This window comes from Neltuma alba, unplaced genomic scaffold (assembly GCF_004799145.2).
Source record: "Neltuma alba isolate B1F8T4 unplaced genomic scaffold, ASM479914v2 tig00007588_pilon, whole genome shotgun sequence".
NCBI classification, from domain to species: domain Eukaryota; kingdom Viridiplantae; phylum Streptophyta; class Magnoliopsida; order Fabales; family Fabaceae; genus Neltuma; species Neltuma alba.
The window spans coordinates 24561-48698 of NW_021634822.1; the positions used below are offsets into that span (position 1 = coordinate 24561).

General features: G+C 35.1%; 3 protein-coding genes and 1 non-coding gene across 5 annotated transcripts; 1 reads left to right on the plus strand and 3 right to left on the minus strand.

Moving 5' to 3' along the window:
- Positions 1–1442: 1442 nt before the first annotated feature.
- Positions 1443–4176, minus strand: LOC114752885 (vegetative cell wall protein gp1-like). The gene is made up of 3 exons (XM_028941582.1): positions 3212–4176; positions 1959–2957; positions 1443–1524 (listed from the first exon to the last, which is right to left on the minus strand). Exons 1-3 carry the CDS (start codon positions 3297–3299, stop codon positions 1493–1495), a joined length of 1119 nt encoding a protein of 372 aa, XP_028797415.1. The 5' UTR covers positions 3300–4176; the 3' UTR covers positions 1443–1492.
- A 4678-nt stretch (positions 4177–8854) lies between these two features.
- Positions 8855–24058, minus strand: LOC114752874 (metal tolerance protein 9). Of its 2 annotated transcripts, XM_028941572.1 has the most exons (7): positions 23790–24058; positions 23202–23314; positions 22694–22939; positions 22490–22526; positions 10712–11280; positions 10178–10327; positions 8855–9377 (listed from the first exon to the last, which is right to left on the minus strand). In XM_028941572.1, the coding sequence occupies exons 1-7, from the start codon at positions 23995–23997 to the stop codon at positions 9072–9074; spliced, it is 1629 nt and encodes a 542-aa protein (XP_028797405.1). In that variant the 5' UTR covers positions 23998–24058; the 3' UTR covers positions 8855–9071. The 2 variants fall into 2 exon arrangements, with proteins under 2 accessions (XP_028797405.1, XP_028797404.1); XM_028941571.1 differs by lacking the exons at positions 8855–9377; positions 10178–10327; positions 10712–11280 and adding exons at positions 20938–21391; positions 21882–22112 and having other exon boundaries at positions 22446–22526; positions 23790–24056.
- TRNAI-AAU (transfer RNA isoleucine (anticodon AAU)) lies at positions 16593–16666 on the plus strand. The gene has a single exon. It is a non-coding gene; the product is annotated as a tRNA-Ile (tRNA).
- On the minus strand, positions 17099–18779 carry LOC114752875 (uncharacterized). The gene is made up of 3 exons (XM_028941574.1): positions 18770–18779; positions 18197–18578; positions 17099–17912 (listed from the first exon to the last, which is right to left on the minus strand). Exons 2-3 carry the CDS (start codon positions 18508–18510, stop codon positions 17432–17434), a joined length of 795 nt encoding a protein of 264 aa, XP_028797407.1. The 5' UTR covers positions 18511–18578; positions 18770–18779; the 3' UTR covers positions 17099–17431.
- Positions 24059–24138: the final 80 nt, after the last annotated feature.

The window sequence follows — 24138 nt, forward strand, 5'->3', positions numbered from 1 at the left end:
GCCAACAAAGAAATAAATAACGAAAGGACAAACAGGATTCCTTTTGAGTTTTGATTCTTCAAATCTCGCTCTCCGTGTATAGATCCATGCTTAAGATTAGGATCTTCCAATATTCAAGTATAACTTTTCTTGATTTTAGCATATTTGATTAAATATTTGAAATCTCAAAATTATGTAAATGAGTTATTTTTTGTTCAAAAAATTTCTTTCTCAATATAAATAAATATCCAAACAATCATTCAACAATTCATTCTCCATGCTTTTTTCGCTTTTGGTTTTTGATGAAGTTCAAAGCGAAGAAAACACAGTTTCAACTCTGCTATTTTCACGAGTAGTGTAAAGCCTAATTTTACAAGTAAATTTCCCAATGGATATACAATACGACACATACTGCCTGGCTTTATTGACATAACACTAATTTCCCTCAATTCTGAAAAATTCACTATCAAAAGTTGAGTAGCATCATAAGAAAAATTGGAAATAAATACCTTATTAAAAATTTAATTAGCAAATGGTGCTGAGAATGATAAGTTACATAAAAAAAATAGTTACACATGAGGAAAGTTAAATTGCACATAAAAAGAATAGATTGCTTATAAAAAAAGTTTAGTTGCGCAGATAGGTTTAGGGAGTGTTTGGATGAAACTATTAATGTTCCAAACTTAATCAAGAGTTCAAGACGATCGGTAAAGCATGCTAAAATACTTCCAATCTTCCTTTACATTTTAAAGCAGCATATTCCTATAATCCGATCGTACATCAATTAATGTTGCAAATTGTATTGAAATTTCTCAGTCCAACATTTCTGACTTGATTGCTCTTCCTCCCTTTAACGTTGCAATTTTCAATATATTAATCAATATAAAATATAAAAAAGCGTATGAAGTTGATTTTGTGATAATATATTTATTTACTCCTATGAAATTTTCAAAACCAATTTAATTACTAAATCTAGTCTTTAATACAAGTGACTAATTTAATTAATTTTTTTTAATATCTGATATAGTAATTTTAAAAACATATTACTACATCAGAATGATGATATTAGACTTCTTCTTTATAAAGACTGGCAAGTGAAGCTTTACCATGTAAGCAGAAATGAGCTCACTTTGGCTGATAGATTAGCTAAATTTACTCCCAAGTTAGAGGGTAGTTGGTGTCTCCTTGATCAACTATCACTGCTAGAGCAAGGGGCGAAGATTGATGAGTGTGACTAAGGATTTTTTTTGTTTTGTTTTCCTGATTGTTTAGTGTGTTTTTCAGTTTTTATTATAAAAAAAAAACAGATGTACACTATCAATTTCAATGCTGAGTAATGCGCACGACATGGAAGTCAAGATAATCGTTTGTATATTTACTTACGAAGTCCAAAACTACATACGTCCCTTATTTTCATTCGTTAAAAAAAATTAGGGATTTTGTTCAGGAAAGTGAAGTCTCTTCTTCTAATATGGTTGACGTCCAAACGCGGTCCCTCTTATGCTCTATCAAATCAATCATACACAAAGCGGCATCCATCATAGCCTGTACACAACAAACAACTCTGTTAATTAATAAATAAAAACTGTGCTTTAATCTTTTATCTTTGTTTTAGTTTTAGTTCTTCAAGTTTCAAACCATAGATTTTAGTCCCTTAAATATTTTTATTTAAAACATTAGTCCCTATAATTTAATAAAACTATTTTGCCCCTTGAGGAACCAAAACTTATGATTTAAAACTTCGAAGACTAAAAGGGTGTTTGGCTATTGCCAAAAGCACTTTCTAAAAGCACTTTTCTGCAAAACGAGATAAATTCCTTCACATATTTGTTTCGTAAACTGTGAAAGTATTTTTGAAATAATAGTTTGATTCCCATCCAAATACCCCCTTAAACTAAAATGAGAACAAATTTGAGAGAACAAAAATTATTGACCCACATATATATATGTATATGTAATTATTCATTTTTGTTACTCACTAGGATCAACTGCAACTAGCATGGCTATCCCTCCAAAGTCGCATGATGCACCACTAGCCTTGCTTGCTTGCCAGTAGCTATTGAAAGCGTATGATGCATGCGCATATACAGAATCGGGTAAGAAGCATGGCCCATTGGGCTGTATTGGTCCGCAATCCGCTCCGGACCAACACGCATAGTTAATTGCCTCTTGCATGATCGGGTCGGGAACTGAGGGCTTAGCCACACACCACAAGGCGGCAACTGGGGCAACATAGGGCGGCGGCGGCACAAACGGTGGTGGATAGATTACTGGTGGTTGAAATACTGTTGGGCTAGGAACGCCGCCACCTCCGGGGGACGGGAAAGAACTTGGCGGGGTGGGGAAACCACCACCAGGAGGGGACGGAAAAGTACTTGGCGGGCTGGGGAAACCGCCACCAGGAGGGGACGGAAAAGCACTCGGTGGGGTGGGGACACCGCCGCCGGTGGGGGAGGGGAACGAACTTGGCGGGCTGGGGACGATGCCTCCACCACTAGGGGAGGGTATTGGATATGGTGGGCTCATCCCTGGTGGGCCTGGATAAACTATGGGCGGGTTTATAACTGGCTCGGGCGAACCTGGGATAGTGGTAGGTGGGCTTGGAACAATTTCAGGTGGGCCTGGAGGTGGGCTTTGAATTGGAAGAAGTGGTGAAGAGTAAGAATAAGGAGGCGATGGTGTGGGCAAGGATCCAGATGGGCTTTGAGGTGGGCCTTGGTCCGGAAGAGTTGGGCTGGGAACACCCGTAGAAGGAGGATTTGGAGGATACACACAGAACGGAGGCGAGCCATTATCCGGCGATGGAATTGGCGCGAGAGATTCGTATGGAGGCAGAGAAAACGGTGAGCTAAGGCTATAGGGTAATACATTTGATGAATCTGTGGATGGATCGAGACTAAAATGCTTAACAGCTTTCAATTTCTTAGAATGCTTGTTGCTTGAACTCTTGCGTTTACGCATTATTGATCTTTCTGCGTCTGCACAGGGGAAATCAAAGAGGTTTATGAACTTATCTTCGTCAGGTAAAATTTCTCTTGATCTCGATAATATCACAAAATGGAATTTTTAACATCTTCGTCTGCCACATTGCTCCATAACGCCTCTCACGCAGCAAATCAGCGTTGATTGTGTATGATCAGAATTAGTAAAATGTATATTAAAACATGGGATGAAAGAAGTAGGATTAACTCTAATTAGTTCGGAATAGAGTGATAATAGAGGGCTTACTTACCACAATGAGAGGGGGAAATAACTGCTAGAGTCAGATAAAGGAGAAGCAAGCCAGCTCGTAATCTCAAGTAACCTCTGCTTGTTCCCATGACCCACCCTCTTCACTCCTGACGACGGCTTTATTGTACCAATTTCAATCCAAATTCCGAAGACCAGAAGGTGGTACGGTAAAGGGTGGGCTTTTATACATGTAGAGGTTGGTTAGATTTGAAGATTGTTCGAGTGAAGGACAAGTGAGGGTGATGGAATACAAGTGTTTCTGTTTGGGGGATAAAGAATGATTCTTTGGGCGGCACAACTTTGCTTTGCTGGAAGATGTATGAATGAAGAAATGCTAAAATTGCAGAAAAGTTGCCACAAATGTGTTCGTTTTCCAGGAATCAGTAGTTCACTCACCGTCTCCTCAGCAGTATTCTTTGTTCGCTAATTTCTTTAAAGCTCATTTCATGATGTTGATGGTATATATGCTTGCTTCGCCACTGGAAAAAGATGAGACTTGGGTTTTTTAAGCTCTTTTGTTTTGCTTGCTTTTCACTCCAATTTCTCTCTCCCCACTCTCTCTTGCCCTCCTTCTTATGAAGACACCAACGCCTCCTGGATAGTAGCGTGAAGAGGAGGGATTGCCTGGTCGACCAACTTTAGGAAAAGTATGTTATAGGCTACCATATATCAGTCTTGCATTACTTGTCCGCGTTTTAATTTTCTGATTTCAGAGTTGTATTGTTCACGCACTGGATGGAGCCTGCCTCTTGAAGTGTGTAATTCGAAACAGAGAAATCATAAAGCTTGAAGATGCCAAGCAAAGCAAGACACCCCAACTAGAGAAGAACTAATTCGAAACACAGCCCATTAACTCGGTCTCTTCCGTCTCAGGTATATATATAGAGTTGAGTTTGTAATTTCTACCTTCTGTTAATTGGTGGGTATTGCTGATAGTGTCACAAATCTTATAGACTGTTCGGAATGGATGAATCGCTAATGGAGTTGTATTTCTATCTGATATTTGATGGCGTCCCTGATATTTGTCTCAGATGTCCAACTTTCTCCCAACTCGTGAAGCCCATAAAGCTGCTAGCCCTATTGAGAACTAGAAAAGTTTTTCCGAGAGATATGTTACACAATTTCTAATGCAAACTAATATAATACAATGTTGACTGTTAAATTATTCACACCTATTTTTTAGTCCAGACAAGTGGAGCAAAGAGCTTCGTTATGCTTGGGCCGTCAGGCGATCAATCTGCCCAAATAGGTGGAACTAAGTTTACATGAATAAGCAACTTTACATGAACGCTGGGGACTGAATAAGCAACTTCACATTATTGCTAGGAAACAAATGTAAATCATTCTTAACTGTCTTCGCTCTCCAGTACCATATAGTGACCATGAAAGTATTTAGAACACCACTCATACGAGTGTCTGTGTGTTTGTGTTTTCCTCTTTGAATGAGTGAGTACTTTCTCCTCTAGACGTATAAGGACTCTTCTTCTTCTTATTATATACGGAAACTTCTTTTCAAAAAAACGGGGTTGCTCAGAACAAAAAAAACAAAGGCTAATCTTCCCTCAGATGGTTGGAAGGCTATCCAAGATTTGGAGAGGAGCTGTGAGCTTGCCACCTAGCGTCCCCTTATGGCCACTTAACTGTCCACATATCAATTTATTGCCACATCATCACTGACCTGACACCATTAATGCCATGTAAGCACTCTAGGGGTAGTTTTGTAAGTAGAGTTAATTTTAGGGCCCAGCTTTGGTAAACTGGAAAAGTTATAGGGAGTGCTTTACAAGCTTTTAAAGCACAAGGACATACTTGAAGACGGGTATGCTCAAAATCACATGAAAACCCTTGAGCTTGTACTGTGGACAAAACACAAAAACCCCTACTCAATGCTGAAAAATGGCATAATGAACTTGTGATCGCGAAAATATATATTTGTCGCTTTTACGTTTTATTTACATGTACGAAATTCTAACATTTGCATTTGCTGGCTAAAAAACCAGTATTACAGATCATGTCTAAGGTTACAGAAAATTGAAAAAAAAAAACAGAGGAACTCAACTTCTAAGCAGTACTGCATCTCATAGACTCTGTTACCTGAAGACCCTTGATCTTGAAATACGGACAAAACACAAACCCATACTCAATGCTGAAATATAATATTATTTAAAAGAACAGACAATGGAACGGGGGCTTTTTAGGTCAGAGGCTATTTCTGTTGAAAAAAATGATAAAATGAAGACACATTTGATTTTATAAATTTTCTTTACACAGGATAGAGGATCATGACAAGAAGAGACTCATGCCCAGTAGCATATATATTGTGGGGCCTCTCTGTTCCTACCTTCTTTTTCTCTGTAGTAGACATTTTTATTTCCATTGACACACAATCCACCAGCAGAATTCTGAGTTGTACACTGTTTAAGAATTGCATAATTATCAGAAAACGAATGGCAACAACTTAAGTTTTCCAGAGACAGCATATGCTTATTCTTCTGCACTTGAAGTCTCCTGGTCTAGACTGTCAATTGCTGGGATGAAAAGGTGGAGGCGTGTGGCTATAAAGGGCCTGGATAACATAAAATAAAGAAGATCATGAGAAGCCTTTATGTGTTTTTTTTAAGGTCGGGGGGGTGATGACAACCCTTGAATTGTGAATAGTTCTTTTGATGCTTTGACCCACAAAAGGATTTTGAAATGGGACCAGTGGACCCTTTTCACCAGTTGTGGAATATAATCCTGCACCAAAGGAGGACAAGAACAAGGGAGGCCTCTCATGTATTTATGCCCAACTCCTCTGCAACCTGAAAAGTCACTCAACTTGGGACACTAGTTTATGTCATCAATTTCATTATTATTCTATAATTTCATTTTAAAATCAAAACATATTAAATTTTCAATAAATGACAAAAAAGATCTTAATAATTAGATGCATTTGCTTAATTGTTGGAAGATTATTTGCAAATGATTATATGTTCAGTAATAAATTGTGGAAGATGAGGGTGGATTCTCTTCGACTATTTATATGTATTGGCTGAAACAATTTTTTTAATCTTTCATAATAAAGATGGAAACATTATGAAATTTTCATACATCAATGTTAAATTTTAGAAAATCAGTGCAAAATTTTTGCGTGTATATATATATATATATATGACTAAAATGAGTTATTTCTAATTTTTAATATTAAAAGTTGGAACATCAATTGCAAAATATGCGCAATTCTGTGTGAAATTTGGGAAGATTGTAAATATCAATTTTTTTAAGAAAAAATAACAAAATTATGATGAACTTTAAATTAGGTGAGGGCATAGAATAGTAAACTAATGTATATATTTTATGTAGGTCGCACCATACAAACAGAAATTTATTTAAAATATGGTGTGAGGATTAAGATTCCAAGGTCAAATTGGTGTAGGTATCATCAATTAAAAGTAGTTCATTACAATGTTCTCTTGTTTGAATATCCAACAAATTGTTATTATTAGTGGCAAGCTCTCATTAGTCTGACCAATAAACACAACTTTACAGAGTTTACCTTCAACTTTTTCTCTTTTTCTTACTTAATCTCCAAGTTGAGTTGGCTAAACCATACATATCTTCGTTCACATGTGAAAGGAGCATATCATGATATGATATTTCAAAAAGAAATTATATTCCATTTGCTTGTAATTTATTATGGTCAATAATGTTACTTTAAAAAAATTTTATGGTTTCAACTTGGAAATAGAAACTAATATGAATTTCATTGTTTATAACTAGAAAGACTTTGTGTATTTATGTGGAGTTTAAAATAAGCCCACAATTTTAATGGATGGTATTTCTTCCTTTAACTTTTGTTGATGAATCCAGGTTTGAATCTTTATTGAGAGAGATACCTACATTTAGTGCCCGACAATGCTTCGAATATAATTGCTTTTGATATGAAGATTCACGTGCTTAGCCCAAAAAAAAAAACTTTTATAGATGTAAATAGAAAGAATTATATTTTTTGTTGTTATAAAAAAGAATTATATTTTTTTTGTGTGACATGCTTACATGATTATTTTTGTTGAATTTTGAATTAAAAAAATTATTTGTATAAATTTAATCAAATGCGCATTATAAGGTGGTAGGTTGACGTCCTTTCCAGTTGAAGTTATCTTTTTTATATATATAGACACATATATATTGTGCAATATTTTCACCACTTGATGAATTAGTGGGTTGACCCATTCTTGTGCAATGTAAGATATTTTTGTTGAAATTTGACTTGAAAAATTGAATAGCTCCAACAAAATTATCCATAAACTTTTATTTCTGAACTTTTTTAAAAAAATGAATTTAAGATTAAAAATTTGAGACAACAATACATGAAATTTAAAATCCGACCAACAAAGCACACAACTCAAGTCAAATAAGAGATTGTGATAATTTAATTAAAAATTTTAGATTCCAAGCCCTAAATATCCAAATTTATCAAACATTTGTTGGCAGAGCTTGCTATGTGCCCCGATGTTTCCACTCGACTCTGTTTGAATTTATTGGAGCTTGATATGCCTTTGGACACCATGTGCAAATGCCAAGGGAAAAAAAAAATCCTTCACTCAATATGAATTTGGAGGGGTGCAAATTGAATTAAAAAAAAAAATCTCCGACCACTTTTCTAATCTTATTTACAAGACACTATTAGCATGTCTTATCGAAATTAAGAAAAGTATTAAATTTTATTGACTTTGTTTTGAAATTTAATATTCATCTGATCCTTAATGTAAGACCTAATTAATTAATTTGAATAGATTAAAGATGTTGGTTAAATTGGTTAATAGGATTTTTTTCCTAAAATGCTTAATTACCTTCCTTAATTCGCTCCCTCCCTCTCCAACTTGATTATTGTGGGAAAATATCAATAAGATTAATTTGAAAAAAAAATGTAATTCTTACATACAAAATCAATATTTATTCTTAAATTAGATCATATCTTAGAAACTGGAAGAGTACTTTTTTATTTTTAATTCTTATTTAATATATGTAGCTTTTGACAAAATAACAGTCTACAGACCACTACAATAAAGCTAAAATTGGATACTTATATGATAGATTGAATAAGACGACTTACATTATGGGATAAGAAACCTTCTCCTTGCCTACCCTACCCCACCCCATAAAACAGGTGGACATGCCACGTAGGAAGATCATGTGGGTCGATGAAGCAGGTCAGGATTGTGGGTCAGCCCATCCCAGAGGAGGACATTGGTGTCCATAGAAAGTCCTTAGTGGAAGCTCCAATCTTTGAAACACTTTAGAGCCCTGCCCAACGGCAGAGGTACCTTCCCCACTCACCATTTTTGTCCAAGAAGCAAAAATTAAAAAAAAATGTAAAAATTCATTTAATATTTAAAAAGTGATAGAGCAGTATGCTCATAACCCACAAAGTTATAAATTCAAATTCTACTATCGATGTGAAGACATTATTGATAAGCGATTTGTAAGTATTTCTGTAAGTATTTTTATAATCTAAAAGCATGCTCTATTTTTACTAAGCCTCACTACCCAATTCATCTGAACTTTTCTTATATATAAAAAAGAAAAAAGAAAAGTAACAAACACAGGTGCTTCCACCGCCTCCTAATGTTGATTCCACGCTTTCCCACTCACCATTTGCAGGTTTTTATGTGCTTAATTCTCAAAAGTTATAAATAATTTTCTCCAAAAATTCAAAAGTTATGACCATAAAGTTCCAGGGACATATGCGATATACATGATCTAGAAACCCTTTCTTCCCCAAAAAAATTACAAAACTGTCTTAGCTAGCTAGAAAGTTATTGCCTTCTGCAGAATGTTAACTACTTCAACAACAACCAAAAAAAAAGAACTTGTGATGTTCAAGCCCAGATGGCAAGGGAAGACATGGAAGCTATGCCGAGAAGAAGAGAGAGATGAGCAGAAAGTTGAATCTTGGAGTTGGATTGAAGCTTAGGGTTCATGAAATCAGCAGCAAGAAGATCAACCAAAGCCATATATATGAGAATTCCTGCAGATGCAGAGTTGAAGACTCCTTCCACTATGAGAGCCGCTGGGGTGTTGCCTCTGTAAACTCCTGATATTCCCACTCCTATCGCTATCCCCATTGGCGTTGTCAGTGAGAAAAATATTGCCATTATTGCTGCCGATGTTGACTTGAATTTTGCCTGCACATACCCAAACATGTTATTACAACATTTCATTCCATGGAATCACTTTATGTACACATACACATATTTATATATAGAGTCACTTTATGCTTATTCAACAAATGTAAAGCTCCTCACTTTATATTCAAAAGCAGGTTCTTATTCCTTAATCACTGCTCTCTCTCTCTATATTAGTTGTGCAAGCATCATTCAAATTTTGTTATTCTTACAAAATCCTTTAAAATTTAGAAAATTTGACTGAAAAGTCCCCCATTTGTAAAGTTTATTACCTAGAGATAACTAAAGACCTAAATTTTTATATCACACATCTTCAACTGTGCACAATAAATATATATATATATATATATATATATCTTTAGCTATATATGTGCAAATGTTCGTTTCACACATAGTTGAACATTGATTGCATACAACTAAAAAAAATTGCACTACCGAAGATAGATTGCACCTAGGTGTCTTTAAATAAACCATTTTGTAATAAAAAATTTCAGCAATTCTTTCTAAACTTCAAAAAGAGGTTAAAATCTCAAGCTTTTTCATCATGATCCCTTTCCACTATTGAGAAAGCATCCAAATGAAACTTTCCTTAGTCAAATTTCGTTCCTAATTACATATTACTTTCCTATTACCTCCTATCCTAAATATAAGAGTTGGTTTGTAGTGCAAATTGCACTACAAACCAACTCTTTTATTGAATATCTTAGATAGTATTATATATGAATTTGATGGGTTAATTATATTTTGGCCCATCAAAAAGATAAAATTTAACAATTATACATATATATTTATATATATACCTGGCAAATGCAGCCACCAAGACCCATGCCCTCAAAAAACTGATGAAATGAAAGTGCCACAAGAAGAGGCTTTATAGTTTGAACGCTTTGCGCAGCTCCCAGTGATATCCCAATGATCACAGAATGAACCACTATTCCTAACTCCAACACCTTCACTCACAAACGATTAACATCATCAGAATAATACAATTATATATATAATCACACATAACAAACCAACGAATAAACATATATAATACTACCTCTGATCCTAATTATAAAAGTTAGTTGACTAATTTGAGGAAATTAAGAAAAGAAGTTAAGTTAGTTATTTGTAATAAATAAGTGTTGTCTTTCCTAAAATATCTTTACTAATCAAGTATGTTGGCTAAAACTATAATTATTAGAAGGACTATCTTGAAAAAAATTGAGTAAATATGAGAGATAAAATATATTGGAGTCTTATATTTAGGATTAATATAAAAGTCAAACGGGATTTTATATTAAGGATTGGAAGTAGTATATACCGATCATCATAATTAATTCTTTAACTACCTGTGATATGATTCTGTGACGGATCACTTCAGCTGATGATGATGTTAGTAGTTCGACATCGTGAGATGATCCATGAGCGTGGCCATGTGTGGCGTGGGTATGCACATGAACGTGACCAGCATTTTCATTTCCTGATTCTAATTCATCAGCATCTGTAGAAACTTGCTTTGAGCTGTTGAAATGTTGCTTCTTATAGTACCCTGTGGCGATTGAATCTGTCATTAACGTCACCACCGAAGCCGCCATGGCGATGAGGCCGGTGAACGGGAATTTGGACCACGGGCCGTGCTTCAAGCACGGCGAAGTGAGAGTCTCGAAGGCGTCTGGTAATATATGAACGAACCCAGTTGCGAGGATCACGCCGGCGGCAAAAGCCTTCACCATGAAGAACACGTCCTTCTGGGGGTCGAGATATGGGACTTTCCGGCTCAGTAAAGGGAGGCTCACCCCAAGAGCACCGGCGACGAGGATGGAAGCGATAGAGACGACCTTGAATTTGAGAGTTTGGCTTGGTTTGTCCTTTTGGGTGGCCGCGTCTGGTTCTGCAACATCACACGTGCATTCACAGGAAGCCATTGCTGGGAGAAGGAGGAGGAGAAAGAGGAAGACGATGCAGTGATGAGTTTCAAAGTTTGGCATTTTTGTGATGGAGAGAGAAACTAAGGATGGTTGGTTTCTTTGAGATGAGTATGTGAGGAAGGTTTGGGAAGAGCGTGGTTATTTAAAAAGCCAAAAATTCTTTTATCATGTCAAAAATATATTTTAAAATTACAATTTCACTGAAAAAGTGTTTGAGTAAAAACTAAACCATAATTTTAAAAGTAGTTTTACTGTATACGGAATAAATATTTAAAATAATTTATTTCGTTTTACGAAAAAATACTTTTTAAAAATATTTTAATAGTTGCCAAACATCTCTTAATAACATGAACCTGAAAAAAAGTGCTTTTTAATTCAAAATAAATATGTGAAGAGAATTTTATTTGGTAAACTGGAAAATTAAAACAGATATTTTAAAATACTCTCAATTTCATAATGGGAAAAATGATAATTTAGTAACAGATAAAGAATTTGATGGTAACTACAAAACCATGTATGATGTTCCATCCTGACGTCACTTTAAAGTTGTTTAATTTCTCTCATTTAAATACTTAACAAAACATTAATTATTCGACCGCCTTGTTAATGAAGAATATATTTGAAAGCTCCTTTGTTTAAATCAAAATCACGATTTTGACGGAAGTAACATTTTGATATATTCTCCCAAACCCGTCATTAATTTGGTTTTGAGTCAGTTTTATTGTGTATCATCTTTTTTGACCAGCCATTTGTTTCTTTTGTAATATCTTTTTTTTTTTTTTATGTTATCATCCAGTATCAAGTGCTTCTTTGATTCTATTACTAGGTATTCAAGTAATCAACCGATCCACTTGGCTGGGATCTAGAGTTCGATCATATATGGGTGTGCGTTAAATTTGATTAATTTGAAAAAAAAAACTATGAATTATATGTATTTTATTTTCTACGAAGACAGAATGTTATGTACACTACTAACGATATAAATATAAAGATATTGTAATATTAAAATACCTGTATATAATATTATTTTTTTATGTTATGTTCTGTTCCTCTTGAGACACACGATAAAATGAATCTTATATAATACTAATAAATATTCCGGTTTTTAATATAAGACCTATTTAATTAATTTGATTATATTAAAAAAATTAGGTAAATTAGTTAATTATAAGAAATATGACATGTTTTTTTTAAAACATCATAATCATCCTCCTTAATATCCTCTCTCCCTCTTCTACTTGATTATCGTTGAAGGAGTATCCATAAAAGTAATTTAGAAAAAACTGATAAATATAATAAATAGGCCTTATATTTAGGATTAAAATCTACTCTACAATTAGTTCCTATATTAAGAACAGGAGGAGTACAATTTTTTAATAGGATCAAATATGAATATAAATTTTTATATTTCATAGCATCCCATGCTCATTATTAACCAATGGTTAGTGAGAGAAAACAAAAGGAAGAAGAAGAATAAAAATAATATATAAAATATTTAACAAAGGCCGGACGAAAGGCTAATAGGGTGTGAGAATCTTATGCAGCGAAGGACAACCACTGAAATTAAGGTAAAAGGTGAGATACACATACGGATTCATTAATTAAAAATTGTTGAACGGTACTGAGGACGGCATGTGATGTGTTGAAGAATGTTTAAAGCCTTTGAACACTAAGTATTAAGAATAATAGTGATGAGTACCACTTCATAATCATAACCTAAACTTAGTTCATTGCCTAAATCTTTCTCTTTTAATTAAGGACCTATATGCATTGATGTGTCATAATAGTTGACAGCAATTTAAGTAATTAATATAGAGTAATTAATAGTCTAATAGAGGAATTTCTTAGAGTTAATGAAACCATTGGGAAATTTGGAACTCTTCATAGATTAAAGCTGTCAAAGCAAGTCAATTATTAAGGAGTTTCTTTAAATTGAACTTTGATCTCTATTAAAGTTGTCTAATTAAGGTAAAAGTAGTGTTTAACATGTTTAACTTCAATGTACTACTATAAATAATTGACTATTTACTTGTAACATTTTAGTATGACTCATTTGACCCGCTACTCATTTAAATTTTAATTTGAGTTTTTCTTCATTGATTTCCTATTATTGTTCATCAAAATTTTAGTTTTCACTTTCAATCTCCTACCAAAGTGGCTATGGCACTACTAAATTTAGCGTCAATTCATAATTGATTATTTATTTTGACATGTTAAACAGACAGATCCACTTAACCTATCTAATGAATCTGATTTAGTTTTCAACGTATCTAACTAGTCAGTAAAAAAAGATTTGCTCTTTTAACTCATGATGCCTTAAGGATGTGGCCTATAATGAGCAAATTGACTGGCTTTATAACTTTGTTCTACAACCATCAATATCAATGTAGCATAAGAAAATTGAATGCAATGACATTGCTATTTTACTATTTATGATATGATTACTAATTTAAACTTTTAGTTTGGACAAATACTTTATTGATTCAAATTGTATACATTTTTTTCCTAAATCTTATATCTTTCTACAAGTATAACGGTCCATGCCAGTTTAGTCATATATTTGCAGTGAACTCAATGTAAAATAGTGATGTTGAGCCCAAAGCCTACTATTCCCTCCAAGCCCTATTTGTTTCTTGCATTGATTCCCTTCCCATTGTTAAACACTTGATGGATTTAAATGGGTAGAATCCGGGATTCATCTGCAACTACATGATTCTCCGTATCCATTTATCAAAAACCTACTCTTCTATATGTCAACATATGTACATTTTCTTTCTTCCTTTTCCCTTTTTTTGGGGCCTCCTACTGTGTATGTATGTGGGAGTGAGTCAATCGATGAGCGCAATATGCTGAGATTCATGAAGCAACGGAGGGAAAGAAAAGTAGAAAAGGTAAGAGGGAAGGAGGCAGTGGAAGAAACATGTCTTGCACACAGAAAAGTTATCAACTTTGTGCAAATGAGGACAGGATGTTGTCATATGACCTTAATATATTCAAACTTAACCTCAAATTAGCAGCCTAAAGTGCCTTCATTTCCTCAACCTAACCTAACTATGTCGATATTATGTCCTCAATCTCATCTCATCATCTTTTCCATGGTGGAAACTTCAAATAAAAAGTGCATAATAAAGTTATTGAGCCCATCAACTACTATTAATTAGTATATTTATAAATCCTACACACACAAAGGTAACTGCAAAGCTGTCATCATATATCTGATTTCATCCAAATTAAAAATAAACAAAACCAACGGCAATTCTTTAGTAAATACAGTTTAATACTTTTCTAGAGTGACAATTATTAAGTTAATTGCTATCAACGTCCTTATCTAATGTCAATAAAGCAAGATACTATGATATCAACTCGTACCAGAGAATTTTCATGAACGCTATGTGATTAAAATAAAGCCTTTACCCCAAAAATTATACCTTGGACAGCCGATTAACTCCTTATACGCTATATTTATGTTACATTTGAACACACACATCACTCCTTGACAAGTGATTGGTCATATGAAAAAAGAACGAGTACGTTAAAAGAAATTCAACAAATTTAATTAGTATGCTTAGAATTAATGAATAGACTTTTTGCATTTCCGGTTCGGAACCTCTCCTCTTCTCCTTCCATCCTCTTTCCTCCTCTTCTTTTTTTAATGATTCGCTTAATATTTTAACCTCTAGATTTAAATTTTTTTAAAACTATTATTCAAATATTAAATTATAAAAATAAATAAATAATAAATTACAAACTATATTAAAATTTAATTCTAATAATTTGCAAATGTACTAAATATTTTTTAAAAAATTTTATAAGTAGTTTATGAAAAATTGAAATCTAAACCGTTGACATATGTTAATCTAACGGCTTGAAAAAAGAAGAGGAGGAAAGAGGATGGGAAAGGAAGAGAAGAGGCTTCCAACCGTTGGTTTTCTTTCATATTATGGATGAAAGCCGGAACTAGAGGATTTTGCCTGACCCTCATGAAAGCAAGAAAACTATTCGGAACCAAAACCAAAGGAGAGTTGTACAAAGATGGTCCTAGCTAGCAAGGTAGATGAACACATGAACAGATTAAATTTGGCTTTATATGGATTTCTATGAGCATGTGGTTCAGAACAGGAATAGTGGTTGGGAGTAGGAGAAAAGGTTGAGGACCCTTGAGGCTGACTTGAAACCGAAGAGCCACAACCTCTTCTGATGGTCCTATCCAATTTCATCATCACTTGTTTTTCTTTTTAAGCACATGTAATCCTCTATTAGAGGTAATCCTATTCGAACCATTGTCCTGTACTAAATGTGAACATTCTCCTAAATAGGAATTCAAACTTTAATTCGCCAAGTTGTAAGGAACTAGCCCCTTCTATTAGATTTATTAACCCTAGTTGGTCATCATCACTTATCGGACAATTGCCTTAAAGTAGTGTACATCATCAGACAGGGACTCTAACATTGAGCTTAAACAACAAGAAGTGGACTCTGACATAGGGGTTTGCATTGCTGACAAACACACAAATGCTGGCAACTAAACTTGGGCTGACAAGTCCCACAGGAAACTTCAGTGAAAGGCATGATACCCGTTTGACAAAGACAGCCATTGTGCTCATCATCCATATTCCATGAAGGAGTATGTTGCTTCGTCCAAGGACCATTCTAAATCATATACTGAAGATCAGCTCTGTGATGGAAATGCAAAACAAAATTATTATGGTAAGCCTGAACAATAGTCATCCATACTTGGAGCTTCCAGTGCAAATTTAAAAGGATCTTGAGCTGAGATGAATGCATCCTGTTTCTGTAGCAATCCCAGCACTAGAAGAGGCATCATCATCAGATGCATAAAAAGTAGGAGCAGAGTTTGAAAAACCCAATTTAGTTTATAATCAGAATGTTTGGCTTCTCCCATTTTATTTCTTCAATGAGTTGATCCTTGCTCAGATTTTGATCATACCTGTATATATTTAAGTCAAATACACATTCTGAAGTCAGAAAATTTTTACTCTTTTCTTGATAGAAAAAAGTTTAGGTGCCCGAAGGCACTATCTCATATACGCATATACTTTATACTTAGCCAGTCTATATATGTTGATGATGTTATGAGGCCTACGTTTTTGGTCGAGTTTCTCTGTCCTTCCTTCTAGACGATTCTTCTGATTGCAATAGTTTTGTTTACCTTCTTTCTCAATCCATAGCTAATGGCATTCGTCTCTTGGGGGGGGGGGGGGAATCCGCAGTGTTATGTGATTGAATAACTTCTATTTTCTTTGTGGACTAATTTATATTGGTTGAACGTGTGCATCAACATGGCCTATTAGCTCAGTTGGTTAGAGCGTCGTGCTAATAACGCGAAGGTCGCAGGTTCGAGACCTGCATGGGCCATTTTCATTTTATTTTTCTTCTTTTGTTGTATGGGAACTTTCTTTTCTACCGCTTTTGGCTGACAGAAAAATCTGTTCTGTTTAATCATTTATAAAACTAAGCTTTCAAGCACTCAGAGATTTACCATTATCTGCTTTCATGCTACAATTGGACACAACAGAGAGGTAATAGTATTATAAAGTATTGCCATGAAGGCAAATAAAACAGTCTGTCCTCTGATCAATGTCAAAGACATTAACTAAACCATACTTGATCCTGCCGTATAGAAGACAAGTCAAATGTCAGGAATTAGGTTCTTAACGCAAAGAAATACAAATGAGCAAGAGAAAACCCAGAAAAGATGGCATTGAAGTCAAGTGACTATAACCCACAGTTTAACAAGAAACTTCAACAGAAACTCAATATTTATGAGAAACCAACAGTATTGAACTCTGCAACATACTTAATCTCCAGTTACTCATATGAACTTCGCAGGTTATGGCATATCTTTATATATACACGAACAATACACGTCATCTATAACAGCTAGAACCCATCAGCATTCCCTGCTCAACTATATACACTCCAGTCGTTCAACTAAACCCTTACCTGCTAGCCATTCACCAACTTAGCTACATCTAACCTAATAGGATTTGAATCCTACACATTGCCTGAGAAACAGCTCAACAAGCACCAGTCTCACATTACATGATATTAACATCACAAAACAAAGCCAAAAAAATAGTATCTTCCATTTTGGAAGTACCAATACTTCATTGTTAGTAGCTATGAACATGTGGCTAGACCATCTTGTGGTAGCAGAGTCTCTTCGTGATGTAATGTCTCTCTGACTACACGGTATAACTCTATCCAAGAAGAGTAGGCATCTACAGGAGCTGTTAAGAATGTAGGATTTGGACTTGCTGGGCAGGCAATAATCAGATCAAAAACTGAAACTGGTTTGACAGTTCTTGGGAAATTGAAGGCTAGATTGTCCACTTTGTGCTCATAAATTTTTCCATTTCTGTCCAGTTTATACCGTGAAGTTCCTTGAAATTCCCCTTTGGATTCCCAGGGAACTCTAGGGATTCCTCTCAAGTTCCACCTTATCAGAATCTCATTCTCTGAAGGTTGCCATATCCGATAAACATCAAGAGCAATCTCACGGAACAACATTTTCCCATGAAACCGCAATGCCCAGAATATCAATTTGTACTTCTCAATTCCAATAAATGTGTTCAGAGGGTCCATGAATGTTATATCATCCCTGAAATGATCAAAATTCCACCTTTCTGAGAAAAAGCTAAGCTTCAAAAACACCAATAAAGAAGGAAACTAAAACCCCATCTTGGCATGACCCACTATCAATTGTTCTCTCATATATAATTGGACTCTATTTCAACATCATAGTCCTTTTTATCCATAAAAAATTGAACAAAACCATCTAATCGCCTCTAAAAAGTATGAACTTGACACAAAACCGTACTTGAGAGTATAAAGTAAAAATTGGGTACGTATCAAAGAAGTGAAAGGAGGCGAAAAGAAAATGACCTGTAAATGTCGAAATTGAGATCTTTGATGAAGAGCAAAGGCAGGTCTTCACGGAGGGTACGAACAGCAAGGCCGAGATTGAGAAAGAAGTCGTGTTTTTGATGACTTTCGTCTTGGGCAGGAGGAGGAGTGTCGACCTGCGCAACCTGTGAAGTGGGATTCTGGAGAGTGGTCAATGAAGACGACAAAACTGACGAAAGAGGAGAGAGAGAAGAGGGTTTGGAAGGAGAAAGGGTTTGGTGAAGAGGTTTCTCTTTGAATTTGGTGGAATGGGGAAGGAGAGAAGCAGGGAGGTTGTGGAGAAGAAAAGCCATGGCCTTCTTCCAGCTCAGGAAACAAACCAAGGTGGTTCTTTTCAAATTTGTGACGCCCTTAACATAACCTTGAAATGAGATTGCAGAAAATTCAGAAAATGATTAATTATAATATATTCCGAAAAAAATGTTAATCGCCCAAGATTAAAATAGATAGCATAAACGAAATAGTTAAAAAAAAAAAATAAAGTAGAATCAATTTATATTCCCAAAAAAATATGTTGTTCATCTTTCCAGAGTAAGTAAAGGTATAACTAACTTTGGCGGGAGGGAAATGACCACCGTATAACCCAAGGGAAAAAGCAAAATTAGTTGGTGGTGGATGGAAAATAGACATTTTGGGATAGACACAAAACGGTTCAAATATCAAGCACATCATAATACTACCTCAGGTTGTTAATATCAGGATTAGTTGAAAATTGTATCTGGTCTTAACTCTTAAATATAAAACACTAATCTATTTTACCTTCTGAATTTGTAATTTATTCTCTAAAATATTCTTATTAATTATACATATTAAGAGAGTTTTTATTTAAGGACAATTGATATTTAAAAATTTTAACTTATATTTATTACAAATAATTAACATAACAAATTTTTTTAATATACTTAAATTAGTTAAACAACTCTTATATTAATGACCGAAGATAAGATATACAAAAAGGCATGCATTTGATACGTAGATTATTTGAATTTTGGTTATAGGCTATGGAAGAGGAAAAGGGAAATGAAAAAACATGAAAGAGACAAACATAATTGAAGAGACCAATCCTGTTTAAGTATAATCATTTCTTCAGCCATCACTAGCCATTAAAGCCAACATAATTAGAGGATAAGATAAGATGGAACTGTTGAAGCAACCAGACAAAATAATGAGAATGCGAAGAACAGGAGGGACATAGAATGAAATAATGTAAAATAGCTATCAAAGAAGAGATGGGGAAATGAATAGTGGGGTTGTGATGGTGAATGGCCAAAAAAATAAAAATAATAAAAAGATTGGTGCATTATTGGATTGGACGTGAGGTTTGTGCCTTGGATAAGAGCTGAAGGAAGTGACAATGATAATACAAACCGACTCGGATTTGAGAGGGTCCAAGGATTCTCATGTGGATATTCTTTCCACTCTGTGTGCCCACCACAGCACATTCCTTTTCTTTATTCCCTTCCCTTCAGCATCTTCCTTCATCCTTCCAAGGAAAGAGTTGAACACACAACTTTATATTTAAGTAAAACTTTAGGGACAGTTGAGAAGATAATTTAGAAGTTCTTTAAAGACTCTATTCGTTTTCCTAACAATCAATGAAACCTGAGAGAAATCTCACGGCTCATGATTTAAGGCACCTAAGTCCATTTTTAAGACTTTGTTTATAGGATTTTTGGCAGTTATATAAATACTTTTTTTTTTTTTGCTAAAGCGTGGATATCTTTCTATTAGAGACAATCCTGTTCGAGACACTGTTAGGCACTAAAAGTTGACACTTCTCCTAGTGGAGATTTAAATCTTGATTTGTTATTTTATGAGGAATTAGTCTCTTCGGCTAGACTCAACTCAGTTGGTTTGTATAAATACTTTCTTAAAGCCTAAGTACTCTTTTTTTTGTGAGTAATAAAGACTTTTGCCGATTTTTGGCCCAAAAGAGACTTGTTCGGTCTGCCTCTAGCAAATCCCCTCGGGCTTTTGAAGCCCAATTAAAGACAAACCGCAACCCCTGTTTCTCGTATTATAAAATCCTATTTTAAAAATTAATTATCCTGGTAAAAATAATTAATTTCTTGAAAGGTTCTTCTATTAGTGTATTCTATCCTATTATTTGTCTCAGAAACGAAATAAAAAAAACGAATACGGAAATAGAAAAGATGCTTTGAAAAACCAATGCACAAAAATTGATCCTAAAATAGGGAATGAGGATAAATGATGGTAAATGAATTTGAAAGGGCAGATCCTAAAATCAATGCACAAAGATATACATAACTTGCACTGGTATTATAGAGTGTCCATTCCAGAATACTTGTTGAAATAAAAATTTGAAAATTTTATTTTAAAAATATTAAATAATCGAAATTCTTTAATTAGTGTTCCCGATAAAAATTTATTAATGAAGATTTAGTCATAATAGAAATTATTGTTCCTGATGAGAAAGTAAACAAAGCAAAATTAGATTCGGCCTTATAACTCTGATATGTTCATTAATTTATCCCATTAATATAAGCCGCGTTCCTTAAAGAAAACTCAGTTATATATTATCATTGATACTCTAATTTTTCTGTAGTGCTTCAATGAAGTAGTTTCAACCAGTCATACTGATTTAATTTAATGTTCGTTCTAGTTATCGTCTTCGCTCCTAAATCCCATATCCTTTGATTTGACAAAGAAATTACTTGCATCATAACCCTCCAAAATATGGCCAACAGGGGAACTCGCAACATAGCTTCAAAGTCATTTGCTTTTAAAAAAAAACAAAAACAAAAGAAGTAGATTGAAGTCCCTAGTGCAGCAAAAGCCAGGCAGAGATCTCCTGCAGAATCATCATCATCATACCATGGTCTTGTGCTCGGGCCTGTGAGTGAATTCAAAATCTATGTGCACAAAAGCCCTCTCAACTTCTGGAAGCTGTTCAAGCTTCACCTGAAGTGTCTCCCCAATATTGTGTGCTTCGTTCAGAAGCATGTCTTCTGGCAAGACGATATCAACTTCCACAAAGTAATGAGCACCAAAAGTGTATGCTCTAACTGTGTCTATGTGCTTAATTTGCTCATGGTGATTCCATATCAGATAGGTCAGTTTTGTCAGATAATCCGGCGGCGCTGTTCTTCCGATCAATGACCACACATTCTCAATCACAGTCTTCGCCCACGTGTTTATAGTATATAATGCTATCTGCCATTAGATTTTCAGTGAATTTCATTAGTTCATCAGTCAAAAACTGGCCTTGCAAGAGCAACCTAAGAAACATGCAATCAAGATAACACTGCTTGGACACTTAACTTTTGGGTTCCATTTGAAGTGTTAAGCATCTGATATCATATGGCTCTCGTCTCATTTTAATGTATTGGGGCTTCATGGGCAACATGACATGCACAAAACAAATATGAACACTGACTTAAGGTTAATTAAATCTGAAGTGTTATGATCATTGTTTGATGAAATTGTCAAACATGCATCAGATATGATATATGGCTCCTGTTTTTATGATTTCGTGCTTCATAGATGATAACTTCGCTTCAAGATCATACAGGGTAGATGATTGAAGACATTATGGACGGTGCATAATCATGAGCTGATCAATATGTGTATCAGATAAGGAAAACTAGAGTCTTTGCCCTTTGGAAAGAAAAGGGAGCAAAGTGCTAGTAATTTATAAACTCACAATGATAGCTCCTGTTGGATCAATCCACCAGCGGAACTTGACAGCAAGCACAGCAGCAGCTAAACCAACTGAATTGGTGACAACATCAAAGAAATGATCTTGTGCATAGGCTCTGACTATTTCGTTTTTGAATCTTCTACAGTAGACCATAAGAATGAACTTCACTAACGTCACAGTAGCCATAATCCCAATCATCCAATGCAGCTCTCTGGCATTCATGTCTGACTGGTGCTGTAAGAAAAGAATCATTAAAGAAATTAAATAGTATTGAAAATGTTTACAGGAAATCAATAACAGAGACCTCTGTGCTGCTATGCTTTTGAGGAACATTAACGTGGAAGATTTGATCCAACAGTTTGGTATCTATTTGACAAACCATCAATATAAAGAAAATGACATTCTTCATGAAGATATGTTGTTGCATGGAAGAGTGGGCTTATAACACCCATGTTTAAGCCCAGATACGACAAAGCTATGGATCTAAAGGGCATAACAAGAATAACTGTTCCAGCCATAAAATGGTTTCATCTCATTTAAAGGGACGCAAAAGTTGAACTCAAATACCCCTGCAATAAGTCTCCTGGCAGACTCAAGCAAAATCTGCAGTCCCAGGGTTGCCATCACAGATGCAAAAACAATGATACCCTGCATACGGAAACATGATCAGTATGAATCTGCTATAGGCCTTATAAGGCTCTAATAGCATATAATTTTCAATCTCCCTCTAATAGCATTGTGAAACTACTCTACTCCTGGCTAAATTTACTGAGTAACTCTGCTGGACTGAATCAGCTTATGGACTCACTTCTTACCACTGGTTGCATCCGTTTCTTGCCAATTGGGTAATGATATTGGTTTGGGTTTTTCATGGCATGGGAAGTGAACCACAATATCAACCCAGATAAGAGATCCAGGAGGGAGTCTAGTGTTGAGGCAATGACTGCTAACGATTGGCTCATAACTGAAGCATAGACCTTTGCTGCAAATAACACCAAGTTAGCAAAATTTGACACATGAACTGCCACTCTCTCCCTCTTTGCTAGTTGCTTCATTTCATCCTGAAAGACACGGCAGGAAAACCAAAGCCTTAGTTTGAAGATTACGAAGAATTTTACATCAACAGCTGTTCAGATAATCTATGACCTTTTGACAAAAAATTTCACTGAGAGTCTGTGGCTGTATTCAATGCATACATAGTTTTCTGGTTCTATGTTCCTTTCATTCGTGTTTTTCTTTTTTCTGATGAACCCCTTTCATTCGTGTTGTTTATACAGCAAATCTGCCAAATTTTAAGTCAGGGTGGGTGAAAGGATAATCAACCTCAGTGAGACTTCCGGGAAAGAAACCCGTTTCATTCATAGTATCCATCTCATTGAATCCTTCAAGGAGCCTTTCTTGGTTCTTGTAATATTCTGCCACCTTGCGTTGCTTTCCTACAATTAAAAAGTGTTGTAACAATAATATATGAATTGTGAGCATAGAGTCTAGCGAATGGAGACGATAGTCACAAGGAAAAGTACCATATGCCAAGACATAACACCAAAGACTCGAGTCTAACCCACATATTCTGTAGGACAGGCACAGGAAATATAGCAAACGATTCGTGAACATAATTTCAAATTAAACCAAGTAGAAAAGTAGGCAAGATATTTATGAACAGTTAGCTTCGGATGAAATTCGGTCTTTCTTACGCATGCAACATATTCTTTTCCTCACATGGAATCACCTAGTTTATAAACTCGACTTCTTCAAAAGAATCACAACTGCAACCAACAGGATTCTCAAATTTATAAATATACCAGACAAGATACCCACTGTTTCTATAATAATAACAGAGGCTTTTCATATTTTAAAAATAACAGATCCCTTCAAGTCTAACGACAGCGAAAAGAAGTGAAAGAAAATTACGGGGTCTGCGAAGAAGGCCTTTAAAACCGAAAGAACGGTGATTAGGATGGTCACCACTGTGGCTTGGCAAACGAAACTCCTTAACATTGAGTCTCCAGGACATTGGAGAAGAAGGCTTCGCCGACTTGACGTCCGACGACGGAAGAAGCGGTTCCCTTCTGCCGGCTTCCTTGATGGCTCTACTGCTACACTCACCCATCTCTGCCATGATTTCCGGATTCGTCTGAGTATTGCGCTTTCTGTTGGTGGTGGTGGGAATGGCCGTGTATAGCACTTTACACGAAGGTGGTTACAACAAGGACGAAGCATGGGGGGAATATAAAGGACAATTTTACATCTGTTAAATAAT